At 41.4% G+C, this 21,523-nt stretch overlaps 1 protein-coding gene across 2 annotated transcripts; it reads left to right on the top strand.

The window, feature by feature from the left end:
- Positions 1 to 5,518: 5,518 nt before the first annotated feature.
- Positions 5,519 to 21,320, top strand: unc45b (unc-45 myosin chaperone B). Of its 2 annotated transcripts, none has more exons than XM_060930905.1 (20): positions 5,519 to 5,607; positions 7,276 to 7,446; positions 7,538 to 7,574; positions 7,697 to 7,872; positions 8,105 to 8,194; positions 8,298 to 8,465; positions 8,750 to 8,915; positions 11,838 to 12,008; positions 12,100 to 12,271; positions 12,365 to 12,665; positions 14,584 to 14,678; positions 14,805 to 14,946; positions 15,070 to 15,210; positions 17,216 to 17,343; positions 17,463 to 17,529; positions 17,621 to 17,734; positions 19,458 to 19,573; positions 19,664 to 19,781; positions 19,894 to 20,049; positions 20,785 to 21,320. In XM_060930905.1, the coding sequence occupies exons 2-20, from the start codon at positions 7,276 to 7,278 to the stop codon at positions 21,046 to 21,048; spliced, it is 2,793 nt and encodes a 930-aa protein (XP_060786888.1). In that variant the 5' UTR covers positions 5,519 to 5,607; the 3' UTR covers positions 21,049 to 21,320. The 2 variants fall into 2 exon arrangements, with proteins under 2 accessions (XP_060786888.1, XP_060786887.1); XM_060930904.1 differs by lacking the exon at positions 5,519 to 5,607 and adding an exon at positions 6,675 to 6,716.
- The last annotated feature ends 203 nt before the right edge of the window (positions 21,321 to 21,523 follow it).

The following is a 21,523-nucleotide window of genomic DNA, read 5'->3' as shown; positions in this document are numbered from 1 at the left end:
GTTCATGATCTTCAAGGTTTTGGGTGTTATTAAACCTGGCTAAACATTTATCTCTTTTCCTAATCAGTTCAATTATTTCCCCAGACATCCAAGGTTCAGTTCTTTGTTTTACTCTGACCTCTCTGAATGGGGCAATGGAGTCTAAAATCAATGTGAATGTAGTTTTAAACAATAGCCAAGCCTTATCTACGTCATTGCAGTCTAGTATAGTTTGCCAGTTTGCTGTACCGAGGGCCTGATGCAGAACCTCTTTAGAATAGTTTAACTACAGTATAAACTACTAGAGTATAAACTACAGAAAATCTCATCTCATCTCATTATCTCTAGCCGCTTTATCCTTCTACAGGGTCGCAGGCAAGCTGGAGCCTATCCCAGCTGACTACGGGCGAAAGGCGGGGTACACCCTGGACAAGTCGCCAGGTCATCACAGGGCTGACACATAGACACAGACAACCATTCACACTCACATTCACACCTACGGTCAATTTAGAGTCACCAGTTAACCTAACCTGCATGTCTTTGGACTGTGGGGGAAACCGGAGCACCCGGAGGAAACCCACGCGGACACGGGGAGAACATGCAAACTCCACACAGAAAGGCCCTCGCCGGCCCCGGGGCTCGAACCCAGGACCTTCTTGCTGTGAGGCGACAGCACTAACCACTACACCACCATGCCACCACAGAAAATGAGTCTTTTATATATTATAGCAGTTCCCTGAGTGGGATAGACACTGCAGCACAGAGACAGGCGGGTAGTGGTACCAATTCCCATGTTTATTCCACAAAGTTTTTCAGCTTTCAACAGTGGCATGCACCTGTACACACACACATACACACACTGTGGTTGGGAGACCCCCTCCTCTTGGTTCTCCCTCTCCTTATCAGCCCACACCAATCACTGCAAAAACACCCACACCCACAACGTTAATTAAAAACAAGTGCGTCTGCTTCGGCACTCACCTTCCCTGGCCTCACCCTCCATTCACAAACTGGTGCTTGACCACACCCTCACTGTCACATAGGCTATACACACACATATAATTAACAGTTCTTCCACGAAATCTAGTCATACATGAGCTGATAGCTGATGAGGCATGTAGTGCCGAGTCAGCTATAAGCCATATGTGACGAGATTGAGTGGAATAACTGTTTTATTCTATCTACATTCACTGGATTTTCAGAAACAGAGCATTTTTATTTTTATCCATCCATCCATTATCTGTAGCTGCTTATCCTGTCCTACAGGGTCGCAGGCAAGCTGGAGCCTATCCCAGCTGACTACGGGCGAAAGGCGGGGTACACCCTGGACAAGTCGCCAGGTCATCACAGGGCTGACACATAGACACAGACAACCATTCACACTCACATTCACACCTACGGTCAATTTAGAGTCACCAGTTAACCTAACCTGCATGTCTTTGGACTGTGGGGGAAACCGGAGCACCCGGAGGAAACCCACGCGGACACGGGGAGAACATGCAAACTCCGCACAGAAAGGCCCTCGCCGGCTGCTGGGCTCGAACCCAGGACCTTCTTGCTGTGAGGCGACAGTGCTAACCACTACACCACCGTGCTGCCCCATTTTTATTTTTTGCAAATTCAATAAATAAAAACTTTATACAAAACGTCCGACAAAATCATTTCTGCTTAGAATGTAAACAAATCAGCGAAATGACAGTCGCAATTTGTGAAAAATGCTATAATAATAATTCTTGAAAAATAAAAAAAGATACATTCTTACCATCAAATACTTTTATTCCATATTTTGCTGTGCTTTTTTTTTGTATTTTTAGGATTTTGTTTTCAAGTACAGTTTTTATTTCGTCCTCGGTTGGTTCAGCAACACGCACTGCCATTTTGTATTTCTCTACTCACGGTATATGAGCTGATAGCCTAGTAGTAGTGTACAGAGCATTTTTTAAGGATTTTCCACTAGGAGATCAACTGGTCTGGGCAATACAATCACAGGCCCCAGAGTCCATGCGGCTGCACCGCTGCGCCATATTCTGTGATGCAAATTGCCACATTACGAATCCTCGTTTCAGCCAGCATAATATCAACATAGTTAATGCAGTGCCAAGTTTTCCTTGTTAAATGTATACTTACATGGTACTTGGTTAATTAATTGCAACTGATTGAACCAAATGATAAGACATAACTTGGTTTAAAATTTGGTCTCCCAGTGAAGCTGGTTTGGCATTGACTAGGAGACCAAATCTGGCCACTGGGAGACCAGTTGGTCTCCCAGTAACTATGTTAAAAAATGCACTGGTAGAGTAGCCAATCAGAGCATGTGATTGCTCATGTCCAGTAAATGTGGATAGAATAAACACACACACACCGATCAGCTACAACATTAAAATCACTGACAGGTGAAGTGAATAACATTGATTATCTCATTACAATGGCACCTGTCAAGGGGTGGGATATATTAGGCAGCAAGAGAGCAGTCAGTTCTTGAAGCTGATGTGTTGGAAGCAGCAGGCACGTGCACACATAGGGCTTTAGGGGTGCTTGAGCCCCTGCCCTTTTTGCCTCGAATTAAATGTTGCCCTTTTAAAATAATAATAATAATCCTAATAATAAATAATACAGTCCTGTTAGAAGTTTAAAACAACGGCGGTACAAAAACTCCACGGCAATCTACCAATGTTCTTGTAACACGGGGTGGTTGTGTGCGTTGAGCTGCTACTTCTCTGTCCATTGCTGCTCCGCTCGAGCGCTGCCAGAGAGATGGCGCGCGCGGACTGAGAGAGGGGGCGCACGGCCAGAGAGAGGGGGCGCGCGGACTGAGTGAGAGGGAAGAAGCCGCTGCGCGCGCTGCCACAATAATAACAGAGGAGACGGACAGTGAGGCAGCTTGAACATGTGAGTTATGGTCTAACAGTTCGCCCTTTCAAACTGTATGTACATGACATTTGGGCGTTTGTAGGGCTACTGACATTTGTGCGAGTAATTTAAGTCTCTGTAGTTTAATAATCTGCTTGTTAACTGACGTGACCTGACCTGTTACTGTTCACAATCGATTGCCTCGGCCGTGCTTCGGTCTACATGCAAGTATCATATATTGTCGGGAAGCTTACATTCTCCTCTTGTATATATAACTAGTCGTCGACCTCTTCCACAACGTGCTCAAATCAAATGTGGGTTATTCTCATTCATTCTCATTATCTCTAGCCGCTTTATCCTTCTACAGGGTCGCAGGCAAGCTGGAGCCTATCCCAGCTGACTACGGGCGAAAGGCGGGGTACACCCTGGACAAGTCGCCAGGTCATCACAGGGCTGACACATAGACACAGACAACCATTCACACTCACATTCACACCTACGGTCAATTTAGAGTCACCAGTTAACCTAACCTGCATGTCTTTGGACTGTGGGGGAAACCGGAGCACCCGGAGGAAACCCACACGGACACGGGGAGAACATGCAAACTCCACACAGAAAGGCCCTCGCCGGCCACGGGGATCGAACCCGGACCCTCTTGCTGTGAGGCGACAGCGCTAACCACTACACCACCGTGCCGCCCAAATGTGGGTTATGTTTCAGAAAAAAAAAAAAAGCAAAAGCTTGTGAAAAATGTACTCAGAAGCCTATGCAAAGAAGAGAGGCTCTCTGATCTCCTTCTCCTCTCGATTGAAAAAGACATATCCATAAATCACAATGAGGTCATTAATATCTACAGGGACATGGCCCCCAGAAGGTTACTGCTTTAAGGCCCCTGGAATGTTAGGCTTCTACATTTATGAGAGGAAGGACTGATTTTTATCATTTTGTCCATTAGGCTATTTACTTATTTGTTCAAAGTTCAGGTTTCACTGTTCAATGTTAAATCTTTAACAATAAAAAAGCCTAATAATGCACCAGTGTTTTATTGCTTTGCATGTCTTCCAAGCCTATGATAATGTGAGTGACAATTTTGCTGACACAAAAGAAATGGCAATTGCATATCACTTTCACCAACACAGGACACATAGCCAAGTACTTACCTTCCTATTAGTACGTTAATTTTAATTCTACATTTCCATATTTTGGAAAGGACCGGGGAAAAAAATCATGCACTTGCTGCCCTTTTTCTGACTTTGAGCCCCTGCCCCTCTATAATCCTGTGCACGTCCCTGGGAAGCAGGAAAAATGGGCAAGTGTAAGGATCTGAGTGACTTTAACAAGGGCCAAATTGTGATGGCTAGATGACTGGCTAGATGATTGGCATCTCCAAAATGGCACATTTTGTGGGGTGTTCCTGGTATGCATTGGTTAGTGCCTACCAAAAGTGGTCCAAGGAAGGACAACCGGTGAACCGGCGACAAGGTCATGGGTGTCAAAGGCTCACTGATTCACATGGGGCATGAAGGCTAGCCCATATGGTCCAATCTCACAGAAGAGCTACTGTAGCACAAAGTGCTGAAAAAGTTAATGCTGACACCTTTCCATTTTCACCAGTGTTAACTTTTTCAGCAGTTCTTCTGTGGAATTGGACCATATGGGCATATGGGGTTTATGGTTGAGAAAACAATTTAACTTGAGTTATTCACACTATGTGCTGAGAGTTAAGAATCCTGTAGACAGCTGTGTCAGCATGAGTCTCTCCAAAATATGAAGACTGAAATCAGTAGTAAGAATTAAACTGAGAAACTGAACAGAGAAATATCTGAGCTCTTTAGAAATGTGTGCTTGACAAAAGTGTAGTGAATATTGGGACTTTTTTCATGACAGAAATAAAAGGGATAAACATTGCTAATTTATTGAAGTAATAGCATATCTCTTGGGCTTTATTGCTGAATCTATAGCAGCTTTTGCTAGCAATATGGTTTCTCTTTCTCTCTCTCTCTCTCTCTCTCTCTCTCATTAGGTCCATCTGATCTCAGATGCTCTTTGGCAAACTTGGTTCAAAATATAATCCCAAACAATCAAACAAATAATTCCTGACACCAGATTAAGCAAATTCGGAGATAATTCATGATGTGTACGCATGTCTGTTGTGATAGACAAGCTCATCAGGATTGTTCCAGAACATTATGGATTGCACTCTTGTAGGTATCAGGATCTTCCCCCACTTGGATGCCTTCCTTCCTGTGAGATCTCACAGGTTATAGAAACTACGAGACTGTCCCAGCTGTCATGGGCCGCCCCCCACCCTTGACACCCCTGCCACTGAAGGGGTAATAACATGTGCTCCTGATTGCTCAGCTGTCACACCTACACCCTAAATAGACTATATCTGGGATGCTCCATTTCTTACTCAGTGGGGGTGGACTGGTATTCATGTTTCCCTTTCCAAATATTCATTATGTCAATATCATGATTATCTCGTGCTCCAATTCATTAAGTACTTGAGGAAAAATACAAGCAGTGCTCAACTTTCAAAGCTGAAGTTTTTCAACAAGTGTGTTGGCTGGTGTTTGTCAAAGTCTCCCCCATTGAGGGGGTGGTTCAGGCCTCCATCCCAGTTGTGCATCATGTCACATAGAGATAAATATAAATGCCACTTGGAGGTCTGTTGCTCTAAGAGTAAAAACGCCTACAGAGTGCTACAAGCAAGCACGTGGTCAGCCATTGCTGAGTTGACTTTGACTACAGGAAAGTGCAGACTCCAAAAACGTAACGGTATGTGGTTAAACTGATGGCTCTCGCAGATAGGTTTGTTTTTTATTTGTTCTATCTGTAGAGATGGAATGGAAACTAGGGTGAAAGCTTATCTTTAGGATAATAGACATTGCTATCTGTTCTGTAAGCTCGTGTGATAGTAAAGCCTCCCAGGAGGCCAAGGTTTTACCCAAATATGGTATGAAGGTACGACATTTAAAGTTTGCAGTAATGGTGTGCCTGGCCATTTGCTAAAAAAAAAAAATTAGAAACAGAAGCAAAAGGTAAGTAGTGTCAGTGGAAAAAAAAAAAATATATATATATATATATATATATATATATATATATATATATATATATATATATATATATATATATATATATATATATATGAGTGATTCCACGCTTATGGGTACTGAAATGGGGACATGAACTTATTTTAAAAAATTCACCTAAAACCATTTCTTTTTTCTACCATCAGGTCACAAAACATGTAATCTTTAATGAATGATATGTTAAAAGATAACTTTAATTTTCTGAGATGTAATAAAAACATATTTATATGCCAAAGTCAGAACGTAACAGAAGTGTTGTGGACATATATATTCTCAATTTTAACAATGTAGAATTACTTTTTGAAACATAGGAAGGTGATGTTTTAGCAAATATAATTAATAAACATGTGTAGTAGAATAAACATACACATTCTTTCAATAAGATTAACATGGTATATAGCTAGATTGTAATTAATTTGTAACAGACGCGAGATGGACAATCGTAACAGAAGTAATGGAACAGACATCATTTTGGAACTCATAGGCTTGACTTTGGCATATAAATATGTTTTTATTACATCTCAGAAAATTAAAGTTATCTTTTAACATATCATTCATTAACGATTACATGTTTTGTGACCTGATGGTAAAAAAAGAAATGGTTTTAGGTGAATAAGTTCATGTCCCCATTTCAGTACCCATAAGCGTGGAATCGCTCATTCAATTTTATAGACAAGTATATCATTTTTGCAGTACATGTGACTTAAAAATGGAAGGTCTTTACATTTACATAATGTTTTGTATTTCAAGGGTAACAACTATATCTTGAAGTTAGCCAGTTTGATCAAGCTACCGGTACAGTAAATGTGTTTATTTATTAAATATTCCTGTATTTACTCAATCATTTTACATACCAACAGTTCCCTTTTGACTCAGGACTCTTTCTAGTATTTATCAGATTTATTCAAGACCACAGGAACATATAGGAGGCGGCATGGTGGTGTAATGGTTAGCACTGTCGCCTCACAACAAGAAGGTTCTGGGTTCGAGCCCAGCAGCCGACGAGGGCCTTTCTGTGCGGAGTTTGCATGTTCTCCCCGTGTCCGCGTGGGTTTCCTCCGGGTGCTCCGGTTTCCCCCACAGTCCAAAGACATGCAGGTTAGGTTAACTGGTGACTCTAAATTGACCGTAGGTGTGAATGTGAGTCTGAATGGTTGTCTGTGTCTATGTGTCAGCCCTGCGATGACCTGGCGACTTGTCCAGGGTGTACCCCGCCTTTCACCCGTAGTCAGCTGGGATAGGCTCCAGCTTGCCTGTGACCCTGTAGGACAGGATAAAGCGGCTACAGATAATGGATGGATGGATGGATGGATGGAACATATAATGTCTGTTAATGATGTAAATCTGCGTTCAGATGGGAGAGATGGGAGACCCAATCCAGCTGAAAGAGGAAGGCAACAAACACTTCCAAGCAGGAGAGATTGACAAAGCCATCGAGTGCTACACAAAAGCCATCAAAGTCTGCAAGGACAAAAATGTACAGGCTGTCATCTATAGAAACAGATCTGCCTGTTTCCTCAAGAAGGTACTGTATTTGACAAAACTCTCATGATAACTCTTCAAAGGATAAATATTTGACCTGTTTTGGATATCTAAACTTGTGTTTGGCATTTTAGGAAAATTATACCAGTGCTGCTTCGGATGCGTCCAGAGGTAATAGCCTAGTCCGGCATTATGTTATACACAACCATGCTTTAAAATACTGTATAATTTGTGTTAACATGTTAAGATCCTTACCTTGTTTGTCTTCATTATATTTTGTTTCATCGCTGCAGCCATAGATGTAGATGCCTCTGACATCAAAGCTCTCTACAGACGATGTCAAGCATTAGAGAATCTAGGGAAACTGGACATGGCCTTTAAGGATGTCCAGAGATGTGCAACACTGGAACCTAAAAACAAGACTTTTCTGGAGACTCTTAGAAGACTTGGAGCTCAGATCCAACAAAAGGTTTGACTTCCCTACTTGCTGGAGCTAGTAAAAACAAGACTAGTCATTTTAGTAAACATCACTAATTGCACATATTACATGACAAAAATATGGTTCTGTATGCATTCAACAAACCAAGCAGTCAACATAGGAAACTTCTTCTGATGTTGCTAAGGTTTCTTCAAGGTGGTCAGGGTGTTTTCTGGAAAGATGTATTGAGAATCTTTTTTTGACCACATAATTTCTTCCACAGCTGAAGACCACCTTTTCCACAGACTCCAGAGTGCAGAATATGTTTGACATCTTGCTGAGTGATGAAGCAGATAAAGATAAGAAAGAAAAGGTGGGAAAACATTTACCTTGGACCTTCATGCTTGCTCCTATTGATAATATTTATTTGAAATTGTTCCATTGAATTGTAACTCCTTATGGTTGGGCTACTTCAGGCGGCTAACAACCTAATTGTCCTGGCTCGAGAAGATGCTGGCTCGGAGAGAATCTTCCAGAACAATGGAGTGGCTCTGCTCATGCAGCTCATTGAGACTGGGAATACTGAGATGATCCTGGCTGCCATCCGGACATTGTCTGGAATGTGTACAGGCCACCGAGCGAGGGTAAGTGACAGCAGGACACATACTGAAATACACCTAATATTTAATATTAATATAAGTTTTATGAGAAGAAACACCACATCTTAACTGGGACATCTGTTGTGCCAATTTGTAAGGGCCCATCAGCAGGTCCAAACTGATAGCTTTGTAATTATAAACCATTCTCAGTAGTTTCACTGTAGAGACATAATAATGTACAGTACTACTGAATGATATAGTAGTTTAAGAATAATTGAATAATAAGTTCAGGCCTTTGGGTTAATCATATTGTGGTTTTGTACCTACAGGCCACTGCAATCATCCACATGGTAGGAATTGACAAGCTGTGTAGTATCATGGCCTTGGACAATGAGGAGATTGCTGTGGCAACCTGCAACCTGTTCCAGGCTGTCTATGACTCTCTGTCTGGGGCGGACAACAGGGTTTATGGCAAAGAGGAGGCGCTTGTGCTTGGTAAGTAAAATATTTCCTTATAACTATTTGTTATCAACGTTTTAAACATTGATGGTGGTGTAGTGGTTAGCACTGTCGCCTCACAGCAAGAAGGTTCTGGGTTCGAGCCCAGAGCCTGACGAGGGCTTTTCTGTGTGGAGTTTGCATGTTGTTTGCGTGGGTTTCCTCCCACAGTCCAAAGATATGCAGGTTAGTCTAATTGGTGGCTCTAAATTGACCGTGAGTGTGGATGGTTGTTTGTGTCTCTATGTATCAGCCCTACGATGAGCTGGCGACTTGTCCAGGGTGTACCCTGCCTCTCGCCCATGGTCAGCTGGGATAGGCTCCAGCTTGCCCCGCGACCCCACACGGGATAAGCAGTTACAGATAAAACAAACAAACAAACACTGATGGTAGCTCTTTAAAGTCATTAAATAATTATATTTCCTTACTATACTTAATTATCATGTTAGTATATTTCTGCTTTACCTGGGTATAATGAAAAATGAATACCTGTCGTAGTAAGTACAATATGGATGAGATAAGATTTCCAGACATACGGTACTGTGCAAAAGTCTTAGGCACATGTAAAGAAATGCTGTAGACCAAAAATGGCTTAAAAATAATGACATGAAATGTTTCAACATTAAAAAAATACTATAAGCAGTAAGCCATAATAAATTAAACAAAGTCAATATTTGGTATCAGACGACCTTTTGCTTTAAAAAATAGTAGTCTCAGGTCCAGTGAGTGCAGTTTAATAAGGAAATGAGCTGTAGGTTTTACTGAGCATCTTACAGAACCAGCCACAGTTCTTCTGGACACTTTGTCACACTCGCGTCTTAATTTTGCACCAAAACCCAGCAGCCTTCATTATGTTTTCTTTTTTAATCTGAAAAGTGGTCTCTTATGTAATATGCTGCTCAGATACAAATACATTTTTTTCTATAACGTTAAATTTTGTGCTGGAAAACGAACGTTTGGAATTCTGAAATGTTTTTGTACTGACTCGAAGTCATAAAATAGAAATCTATAACAAAGTGTGTATGAAAAAAATAGGGTGCTTGAGACTTTTGCACAGTACTGTACGTCTGTTAAGTATTTTCTACAGAATATGTTATGAATTATGAACCACAAGGGAGAAGAGATTGAAGTGTCAAGAACTCAATAATTTAGCTAAAGCCTCCAGAAGGGTCATTTCTTCGACAAGTCATTTTAAATGTCATCATAATAAAATGACTCACATGACAGATTTTACAGAACTGAATTCCCAAAGATATGATGATAAAAAAAAAAAATTATTAGTCCACATCCCCATGTAAAACTCACCCTAATCCCTACAGGGATTTACAATACTCAATTACAATTTCATGGAAAAAATGCCTTACAATTTAATTTAGACATGTAGACGTATTTAGCCTTTTCCCCATGTCCATTTCAATCATTATTTATTAACTGTATTTAAAACATACCATAAAATCCATAGCCAGTCGTTTTTAAGGATACCACAACCAGACATCTTTGCCATAGACTGGTAATTAGTCTATCTTATTCTTCATAAAATAAATGTACTTTAATTAAAAAAAAGAATAAGAAGAATGAGATTGCATAGAAAATGCAGAAAAATTCAAACAAGCAAGGTTCCTGGGTTGGATTTTGTTTCTCTGAACTGTAAGGAAATCTACAAACAGCTTCTCACCTGTCGTTATAACTTTAACAATCATGACTTTTCATTTAGGGTGACACAGCGGTGTAGTGGTTAGCGCTGTCGCCTCACAGCAAGAAGGTCCTGGGTTTGAGCCCAGCAGCCGGCGAGGGCCTTTCTGTGTGGAGTTTGCATGTTCTCCCCGTGTCAGTGTGGGTTTGCTCCGGTTTCCCCCACAGTCCAAAGACATGCAGGTTAGGCTAATTGGTGGCTCTAAATTAACTGTAGGTGTGAATGTGAGCGTGAATGGGTGTCTATGTGTTAGCCTTGTGACGACCTGGTGACTTGTCCAGGGTGTACCCCACCTCTTGCCCATAGTCAGCTGGGATAGGCTCCAGCTTGCCTATAACCCTGTAGGACAGGATAAGCGGCTACAGATAATGGATGGGTGGACTTTTCATTTAAATTGAGTTATAGATTACTGCTTCTACTTTTAATTCAATAAGAATGAATTCCTTCACTTAATGTAACTGTTTTTTATTTTTTCCTTATCTGTGATTACATTCAATTCCTAAGAAGTCTCATCTCATTATCTCTAGCCGCTTTATCCTGTTCTACAGGGTCGCAGGCAAGCTGGAGCCTATCCCAGCTGACTACGGGTGAAAGGCGGGGTACACCCTGGACAAGTCGCCAGGTCATCGCAGGGCTGACACATAGACATAGACAACCATTCACACTCACACCTACGGTCAATTTAGAGTCACCAGTTAACCTAACCTGCATGTCTTTGGACTGTGGGGGAAACCGGAGCACCCGGAGGAAACCCACGCAGACACAGGGAGAACATGCAAACTCCGTACAGAAAGGCCCTCGCCGGCCATGGGGCTCGAACCCGGACCTTCTTGCTGTGAGGCGACAGCGCTAACCACTACACCACCATGCCGCCCCAAGATGGTACACTCTCAGAAAATAAAGTACATTATTGTACCTTTAGGGGTACAATGGTTTGTCTCTGGGACAGTACTTTCTAAAGTACTTATTTGTACCTTTTTATATACTGTTTGAGAACATATATGTACCTTTTTGGCCTTAAAAAAGGTACACATAGTTACCTTGAGGTCGCATAATGAGCCCTAGGGGTACATTAGTGCAGATTATACCTTGGGGGACAGAAATGGACTCCTACTGTACCCCTATTTCTGACAGTGTACTGTATGTGGTTGTTTTCCTGATACTCAGCGCTTTTCTTGGGTACAGTATAATCAATCAAATGGGAATTTCCCACTTTTGTCCAAAAGACTCAAACAAGGACCTGAAGACTATTCTACTCAAACTGCTGGACATGATTGTCAGTAAGAACGTGTCAGGACATGGACGAGACCAGGCTCTTAACCTGCTGAGTAGAAACGTGCCCAGAAAGGACAAGAAAGATCTGGACCACTCCAAGGCCTTATTTACAATCGATCATGGTTAGTACTAGATAATAGAGTGATCTGGATAACATAAATGAAAAATCTAATGTCTTGGCCATAATATAGCTATGGAAATTCTCCAAACCAGGCCTGAAGAAGATTCTGAAGGTGTGTGGTCAGGTGCCCGATTTGCCCAATCAGTTGCCTATGACTGAGAATACGCAGCTTATTGCCAGCGTGCTTCTTAACAAGCTCTATGATGACTTGCGATGCGATCCTGAAAGAGACAACTACAGAGACATCTGTGATGAATACATCAAGTGAGTTGAATCTACTATAAAAATGCTGTCAACATATATATGAGCTTTTATTCAAGTTCCTTATCCAAATAAACCTTTGTTTCCTGTCCACAGGAGCAAATTTGATCCCAACGACATGGACAAAAACATCCATGCCATGAACACTTTGTCAGGCTTGATGCAGGGGCCCTATGATGTAGGAAACGTGCTTGTGGGTCGTCAGGGAGTAATGGAAATGATGGTCGCGCTGTGTGGTTCTGAGCGAGAGGTGGATCAGCTTGTGGCTATCGAAGCTCTCATTCACGCCTCCACCAAAATGAGCAGAGCTTCCTTCATCATCACTAATGGCGTATCTTTGCTTAAAGACATCTACAAAAAGACCAAAAATGAGAAGATCAAGATCAGAGCACTTGTGGTAAAGCTGCTTTCTAAACTGGTGTTTAAAATGATCTTTGGTCAGATCTGGGCTTTATACCCATTTACAGTGGTGCTTGAAAATTTGTGAACCCTTTAGAATTTTCTATATTTCTGCATAAATATGACCTAAAACAACATCAGATTTTCACACAAGTCCTAAAAGTAGATAAAGAGAACCCAGTTAAACAAATGAGACAAAAATATTATACTTGGTCATTTATTTATTGAGGAAAATGATCCAATATTACATATCTGTGAGTGGCAAAAGTATGTGAACCTCTCGGATTAGCAGTTAATTTGAAGGTGAAATTAGAGTCAGGTGTTTTCAATCAATGGGATGACAATCAGGTGTGAGTGGGCACCCTGTTTTATTTAAAGAACAGGGATCTATCAAAGTCTGATCTTCACAACACATGTTTGTGGAAGTGTATCATGGCACGAACAAAGGAGATTTCTGAGGACCTCAGAAAAAGCGTTGTTGATGCTCATCAAGCTGGAAAAGGTTACAAAACCATCTCTAAAGAGTTTGGAGTCCACCAATCCACAGTCAGACAGATTGTGTACAAATGGAGGAAATTCAAGATCATTGTTACCCTCCCCAGGAGTGGTCGACCAACAAAGATCACTCCAAGAGCAAGGCGTGTAATCGTCGGCAAGGTCACAAAGGACCCCAGGGTAACTTCTAAGCAACTGAAGGCCTCTCTCACATTGGCCAATGTTAATGTTCATGAGTCCACCATCAGGAGAACACTGAATAACAATGGTGTGCATGGCAGGGTTGCAAGGAGAAAGCCACTGCTCTCCAAAAAGAACATTGCTGCTCATCTGCAGTTTGCTAAAGATCACGTGGACAAGCCAGAAGGCTATTGGAAAAATGTTTTGTAGACGGATGAAACCAAAATAGAACTTTTTGGTTTAAATGAGAAGCATTATGTTTGGAGAAAGGAAAACACTGCATTCCAGCATAAGAACCTTTTCCCATCTGTGAAACATGGTGGTGGTAGTATCATGGTTTGGGCCTGTTTTGCTGCATCTGGGCCAGGACGGCTTTCCATCATTGACAGAACAATGAATTCTGAATTATACCAGTGAATTCTAAAGGAAAATGTCAGGACATCTGTCCATGAACTAAATCTCAAGAGAAGGTGGGTCATGCAGCAAGACAACAACCCTAAGCTCACAAGTTGTTCTACCAAAGAATGGTTAAAGAAGAATAAAGTTAATGTTTTGGAATGGCCAAGTCAAAGTCCTGACCTTAATCCAATGGAAATGTTGTGGAAGGACCTGAAGCGAGCAGTTCATGTGAGGAAACTCACCAACATCCCAGATTTGAAGCTGTTCTGTACAGAGGAATGGGCTAAAATTCCTCCAAGCCGGTGTGCAGGACTGATCAACAGTTACCGGAAACGTTTAGTTGCAGTTATTGCTGCACAAGGGGGTCACACCAGATTACTGAAAGCAAAGGTTCACAAACTTTTGCCACTCACAGATATGTAATATTGGATCATTTTCCTCAATAAATAAATGACCAAGTACAATATTTTTGTCTCATTTGTTTAACTGGGTTCTCTTTATCTACTTTTAGGACTTGTGTGAAAATCTGATGATGTTTTAGGTCATATTTATGCAGAAATATAGAAAATTCTAAAGGGTTCACAAACTTTCAAGCACCACTGTATATGGCCCATTCCTTGATAATTATACAACAGAACTTCATGTGCAACCTGAATTGTAGATTATACAGACAGCATTTCTCTACACACACATTCATTTTTGACAAATGATAGCTTGTGTAATCACATAATACTATCCATTTGACCAAAATAAAATGCTGCATAAATGTATTCACACTGTGTTAAATAATATTATAACTTTCATTTAGTTCATAAATATAATTGTGTATTCTTTCTCTGCAGGGTTTGTGTAAACTGGGCTCAGCTGGAGGTGATGATTATAGCATGAGACAGTTCGCTGAGGGCTCCACTGAAAAACTGGCCAAGCAATGCAGAAAGTAAGTGCCCTGTTTTCAGGAAACGTCAGCAAAGTAATTATAGACACATCTGTAGCAAATATAACTCTTACAAAGCATGTTTTAAAGCTAAATAATAACTATGTATAATCAAACTCTTGATTTCAGATGGCTGTGCAACCCCACTCTTGATGTTCGCTCAAGAAAATGGGCGATTGAGGGTTTAGCGTACCTGACCAATGATGCTGATGTAAAAGATGACTTTGTTGAAGATGAGCCAGCCATGAGAGCCATGTTTGAGCTTACCAAGGTAGGAGAGGACTAAAAACAATTCGGTGTTCATTTCAAATAGAAGAGATGAGATGACTTATAAGATGGCAGATTCAACACTGTATTTTTTTTATTATATAATGATATTACTTTATTCATATAGTCCAAAGATAAAACCATCCTGTATGCTGTTGCCTGTACACTGGTGAACTGCACCAACAGCTATGACAAGAAAGAGATCATCCCTGAGATGGTGCAGTTGGCCAAATTCTCCAAGCAGCATGTCCCTGAGCAGCACCCAAAGGTAATGAACACACAAAATGACCAAGTACTGTAGCTGTGATAATTATATAAATAGTATCTGATAATGCGCTGTGTTTGCATGGTGGCCTGGGAAAACCCTTCACCTGGTGAAATGTTGACATTTTCTACTATGCTGCATATTCAACAGTCTGAAACCTACAGACTTCCTTGAATTGAAATGTTGCTCTTGTGCATGTATCTAAACCACAGGTAAAGTGTTAGCATTTTAAAGACTGGTTACTGAGTAACTGGTTACAGTCCAACTTTCGCACAGGAGAATACAGACGTTTTGACAACTGGTATCTAATTGGGTGGCACGGTGTTGTAGCGGTTAGCACTGTCACCTCACAGCAAGAAGGTTCTGGGTTCGAGCCCAGCGGTCAACAGGGGCCTTTCTGTGTGGTGTTTGCATGTTCTCCCCGTGTCTGCATGGGTTTCCTCTGGGTGCTCCAGTTTCCCCCACAGTCCAAAGACATGCAGGTTAGGCTAATTGGTGGCTCTAAAATTGTCCATAGGTATGAATGTGAGTGTGAATGGTTGAGAGGAGAAAACCTCTATAATAATCCAGTAGAAGGCAACGGGAAACCACTACTGTATCCATCCATTATCTGTAGCCACGTATCCTGTCCTACAGGGTCGCAGGCAAGCTGGACCCTATCCCAGCTGACTATGGGCGAGAGGTTGGGTACACCCTGGACAAGTCGCCAGGTCATCACAAGGCTGACACATAGACACAGACAACCATTCACACCTACGGTCAATTTAGAGCCACCAATTAGCCTAACCTGCATGCCTTTGGACTGTGGGGGAAACCAGAGCACCCGGAGGAAACCCATGCGGAAAACATGCAAACTCCACACAGAAAGGCCATCATCAGCTGCTGGGCTCAAACCCAGGACCTTCTTGCTGTGAGGCGACAGTGCTAACCACTACACCACCGTGACGCCTACCACTACTGTAATCTTCCCTAAACACTCTGATGGCTGAAGCCGTCAGAGCGGCCACGTCACTGTACTAATATGCCAAAATGGATGGATGGATGGTATCTGATTACAACCTGAATTGATTAGACTTATGATTGTTTTGCTGTGACAACTTGATCAAAGTAATAGTCACTGTGTGAAGAAATTGCACAAAGCTAACAATGGGGAAGCCATGGCCTAATGGTTAGAGAAGCAGCTTTGGGACCAAAAGGTTGCCAGTTCAATTCCCTGGACCAGCAGGAATGGCTAAAGTGTGCTTGAGCAAGGCATCTAACCCTCACTTGCTCCCCAGGCTGCTCTGGGTATGTTGTACGTTGCTATGGATAAGAGCGTCTGCTAAATGCCATAATGTAATGTAACATGGTTTTAGACATCTTTAAGCCTGGCACACAAGGGTGATTTTCCGTCACTTGGTCGTGCAATTTTTTGACACAAGCGAAAAATCGCTTCGTGTGCAGATATTTACGACGACAATTTTTTTGTTGCTTGCGACAGATCACAGGTATCAAGCATGCTTGATATTCTGCGACAAAAAATCGCCAGTCGCTGACTTGCTGCAGAGATATCACCGTGTGTGCGTGTCTTTGCAATAATGAAGCGATCACCTCCAAAGGCTAAGTCAATCCCTGCCCGCGAAGTAGTCACGTGATTTCCATGTGACTTGCATCGCCCACTGGTTGCAGATAACATGCACATGCAGCTACCCGAGAGAGGAAACTTGCATCCAAAATTCGCAATACTCTTGCGATGAGAAGTCGCCCGTGTGCGCCAGGCTTTAGGGAGACTGACTGTTTTTACCACCAAGTTTATGAAACTGGCTTCTTATAGAACATTGTTTCCAATTTTTTTTTATCATTTTGGATGTTTGCCAGAATTCACGGACAGTGATATGCAACAGGTTTTCCCAGATCACCATGCAGATGCCCTATTATGTCACTAACATAATGTCCTGTAGCTTTAAGCAACTTTAGGTGTTATTCTGTTCGAGCAACAGCACACTGAAACATACTATTTTAATCTCAGGACAAAAAGGATTTCATTGAGAGGAGAGTGAAAAAGCTCTTGAAAGCTGGAGTGATATCAGCACTTACAGTCATGGTGAAAGCAGACAGTTCCATTTTGACTGACCAAACCAAGGAAATGCTTGCAAGGTAAGGATTCAAACTTTGCTTTGCTCATGTGGTTTAAGATGATCTGGTATACTCTATGAGAGCACATCTTCCTTAAGGCAACACAAGTCAACATTTCACTTTCCCCCCCCCATTATTAGGGTATTCCTTGCTTTAGCTGACGATCCAAGAGATCGTGGAACAATTGTTGCCCAAGGTGGTGGAAAGGTAAAAGAAATACCTAACCTTGGGTCTAATGCTGCTTAAGTAAACCTTGTTTTCAAACAAGTTTCTTAACTTTTGGGTTACCTTGGCACAGGCTCTTATTCCTTTGGCCATCGAGGGAACAGATGCAGGGAAAATAAAGGCCTCACATGCACTGGCTAAGATTGCAGCCGTCTCAAACCCTGAGATTGCCTTCCCTGGTGAGAGGGTAAGAACATTTTACACTTTACACTATTTATTGTAAAACCCCGATTCCAAAAAAGTTGGGACAAAGTACAAATTGTAACTAAAAACGGAATGCAATAATTTGCAAATCTCAAAAACTGATATTGTATTCACAATAGAACATAGACAACATATCAAATGTCGAAAGTGAGACATTTTGAAATTTCATGCCAAATATTGGCTCATTTGAAATTTCATGACAGCAACACATCTCAAAAAAGTTGGGACAGGGGCAATAAGAGGCTGGAAAAGTTAAAGGTACAAAAAAGGAACAGCTGGAGGACCAAATTGCAACTCATTAGGTCAATTGGCAATAGGTCATTAACATGACTGGGTATAAAAAGAGCATCTTGGAGTGGCAGCGGCTCTCAGAAGTAAAGATGGGAAGAGGATCACCAATCCCCCTAATTCTGCCCCGACAAATAGTGGAGCAATATCAGAAAGGAGTTCGACAGTGTAAAATTGCAAAGAGTTTGAACATATCATCTACAGTGCATAATATCATCAAAAGATTCAGAGAATCTGGAAGAATCTCTGTGCGTAAGGGTCAAGGCCAGAAAACCATACTGGGTGCCCGTGATCTTCGGGCCCTTAGACGGCACTGCATCACATACAGGCATGCTTCTGTATTGTAAATCACAAAATGGGCTCAGGAATATTTCCAGAGAACATTATCTGTGAGCACAATTCACCGTGCCATCCGCCGTCGCCAGCTAAAACTCTATAGTTCAAAGAAGAAGCCGTATCTAAACATGATCCAGAAGCGCAGACGTCTTCTCTGGGCCAAGGCTCATTTAAAATGGACTGTGGCAAAGTGGAAAACTGTTCTGTGGTCAGACGAATCAAAATTTGAAGTTCTTTATGGAAATCAGGGACGCGGTGTCATTCGGACTAAAGAGGAGAAGGATGACCCAAGTTGTTATCAGCGCTCAGTTCAGAAGCCTGCACCTCTGATGGTATGGGGTTGCATTAGTGCATGTGGCATGGGCAGCTTACACATCTGGAAAGACACCATCAATGCTCAAAGGTATATCCAGGTTCTAGAGCAACATATGCTCCCATCCAGACAACGTCTCTTTCAGGGAAGACCTTCCATTTTCCAACATGACAATGCCAAACCACATACTGCATCAATTACAGCATCATGGCTGCGTAGAAGAAGGGTCTGGGTACTGAACTGGCCAGCCTGCAGTCTAGATCTTTCACCCATAGAAAACATTTGGCGCATCATAAAACGGAAGATACGACAAAGACCTAAGACAGTTGAACAACTAGAATCCTACATTAGACAAGAATGGGTTAACATTCCTATCCCTAAACTTGAGCAACTTGTCTCCTCAGTCCCCAGACGTTTACAGACTGTTGTAAAGAGAAAAGGGGATGTCTCACAGTGGTAAACATGGCCTTGTCCCAACTTTTTTGAGATGTGTTGTTGTCATGAAATTTAAAATCACCTAATTTTTCTCTTTAAATTATACATTTTCTCAGTTTAAACATTTGATATGTCATCTAGGTTCTATTCTGAATAAAATATGGAATTTTGAAACTTCCACATCATTGCATTCCGTTTTTATTTACAATTTGTACTTTGTCCCAACTTTTTTGAAATCGGGGTTGTAACATGGAAAGACTTGATGGTAAGTCAAAACAGGTACCTGGGTTTTAATGACATTTCTTATCACTATTTTTCTCTTGCTTTCTCTCAGGTATATGAAGTTGTGCGACCACTAGTGTCCTTGCTGAACACAGAAAGAGACGGTATTCAGAACTATGAGTCATTAGTGAGTCTCACTAATTTGGCTGCATTAAACGACAAGCTTCGGTGAGTACTATACATTACAAATCCTAACAAACGAAATCCTGTCCTGGCCTTTCTTTGAAATAACCATTTCCCCTTTTGTTTCTGTCTCAGAACGAAAATCCTGAAGGAGAAGGCCCTTCCAGAGATTGAGAACTACATGTTTGAGGAGCATGAGCAAATCAGACAGGCTGCTACAGAGTGCATGTGCAATCTTGTTTGCTGTAAAGAGGTGAGGAAGAACATTCGGTAGGACAGACAATAATCAAGCCTGTATCTAACCTACTGTCTGAAGTGCTGGCACTTCAGAATATAGTGAAAAGTGTTCAATCTTGCTTTGACAGGTTCAGGAGAGGTATCTGGAGGATGGGAATGACAAGCTGAAGCTCCTCGTACTGCTTTGTGGTGAGGATGATGAAAAACTACAGGTAGCGGCAGCTGGTGGATTGGCTATGATCACTGCAGCCGAGAAGAAGCTGTGTGTCAAGATGACCAAAGTGGTATGTACAATGACCCATGGAAAGCAGACTTTGGGCTTGGGTGACATAGGTGGCAGTAAAAATAGGTCATCTAGAAAAGTGATTCTCTGATTGGGGTCTGTGAAACATAGCCAGGGGGTCCTTGATTTTTAAATTTTGTTCCTGTGCTGGAAATGACAACCTAACATGATCAAATGCGTATTATTTACTGACTTTTAAAAAAAAAATATTATTAGCCTTTTGACTGATCAAGTAAATTAAGGGGTTGAATAATACTAGTCAATTCTTCTGCAGCTATTATGTGTACTAAGCATTATTTGTGGTCTTCATGTGGTACATGTGGTAATATGTCCAAAACAGACCTTAACTGTTGAGCTGAGCAATTTAGAGCAAGAAAATAATAAATAACACAAATGGGAATGTTAACCACTGTCTAAATTATCTAACTGTAATGAATACATTATCAGTGATGGTCTTGATGATTGTCACGTTGTCTGTTGTTGTCCGGGTGAGGATGGGTTCCCTTTTGGGTCTGGTTCCTCTCAAGGTTTCTTCCTCGTGTCATCTGGGGGAGCTTTTCTTTGCCGCTGTCACCACAGGCTTGCTCATTGGTGGTAGATTAGGGATAAAATTGGCTCATGTCTTGGGTCATTCAGATTCTGTAAAGCTGCTTTGAAACAATGTCTATTGTTAAAAATGCTATACAAACAAACTTGACTTCATTTGACTTGATTCATTGCTCTTTTTAAATGTCAGACTGAGCAGTGGCTTGAGATCCTCCAGAGGCTGTGCATCCATGACAATCCTCAAATCCAGCACCGAGGCATTGTGATCATCTTCAACATGCTGGACGCTGATGCAGAGTTGGCTAAGAAGCTAATGGAGACTGAGATACTAGAGATCCTTACCTACATCGCCAAGATGGAAGACAATCCAAAGAAACAGGGGGGAATCGATGCAGCACGTGTGTGCCTGTCCAAAGCCATGGATCTTGGACTTATCAAGCCGTTCACACAATAAGACAGGAAGAAAACTGATTCATTTGGATTTTTAATGATTAATAGTGGCAGAAAGTGGCAAAGAGGAAGTGCACTAAAGTCGGTTTTAGACTGTGTAATTATAACAGTCCTTTAAGATTATTCCTTGTAAGACAATCCTAATACATTCTTGGCTAAATTCCATAGCAGACTGTCCAATAATGTATTCTCCATGTCACATTATATGATGAAGATCCTCTAAAGATAGACCCATGATTATATTCAAATACTATATTCTGCTTATATTATCACTTACAGTGGTACTTGAAAGTTTGTGAACCCTTCAGAATTTTCTATATTTCTGCATAAATATGACCTAAAACATCATCAGATTTTCACGCAAGTCCTAAAAGTAGATAAAGAGAACCCAGTTAAACAAATGAGACAAAAATATTATACTTGGTCATTTATTTATTGAGGAAAATGATCCAATATTACGTATCTGTGAGTGGCAAAAG

The sequence above is a fragment of the Neoarius graeffei genome, chromosome 10 (genome assembly GCF_027579695.1).
Source record: "Neoarius graeffei isolate fNeoGra1 chromosome 10, fNeoGra1.pri, whole genome shotgun sequence".
NCBI classification, from domain to species: domain Eukaryota; kingdom Metazoa; phylum Chordata; class Actinopteri; order Siluriformes; family Ariidae; genus Neoarius; species Neoarius graeffei.
The sequence above is the reverse complement of the archived record's forward strand: the minus strand, read 5'-3'. Positions and strand labels throughout refer to the sequence as shown.

Bases quoted from the DNA above. Each gene is read 5' to 3' on its own strand.
- unc45b (XM_060930905.1), top strand. From the start codon at position 7,276: ATGGGAGAGATGGGAGACCCAATCCAGCTGAAAGAGGAAGGCAACAAA. The intron at 8,195-8,297 runs GTGGGAAAACAT...GGGCTACTTCAG, and splicing joins ATAAAGATAAGAAAGAAAAG to GCGGCTAACAACCTAATTGT. The intron at 12,666-14,583 runs GTAAAGCTGCTT...CTTTCTCTGCAG, and splicing joins TCAAGATCAGAGCACTTGTG to GGTTTGTGTAAACTGGGCTC.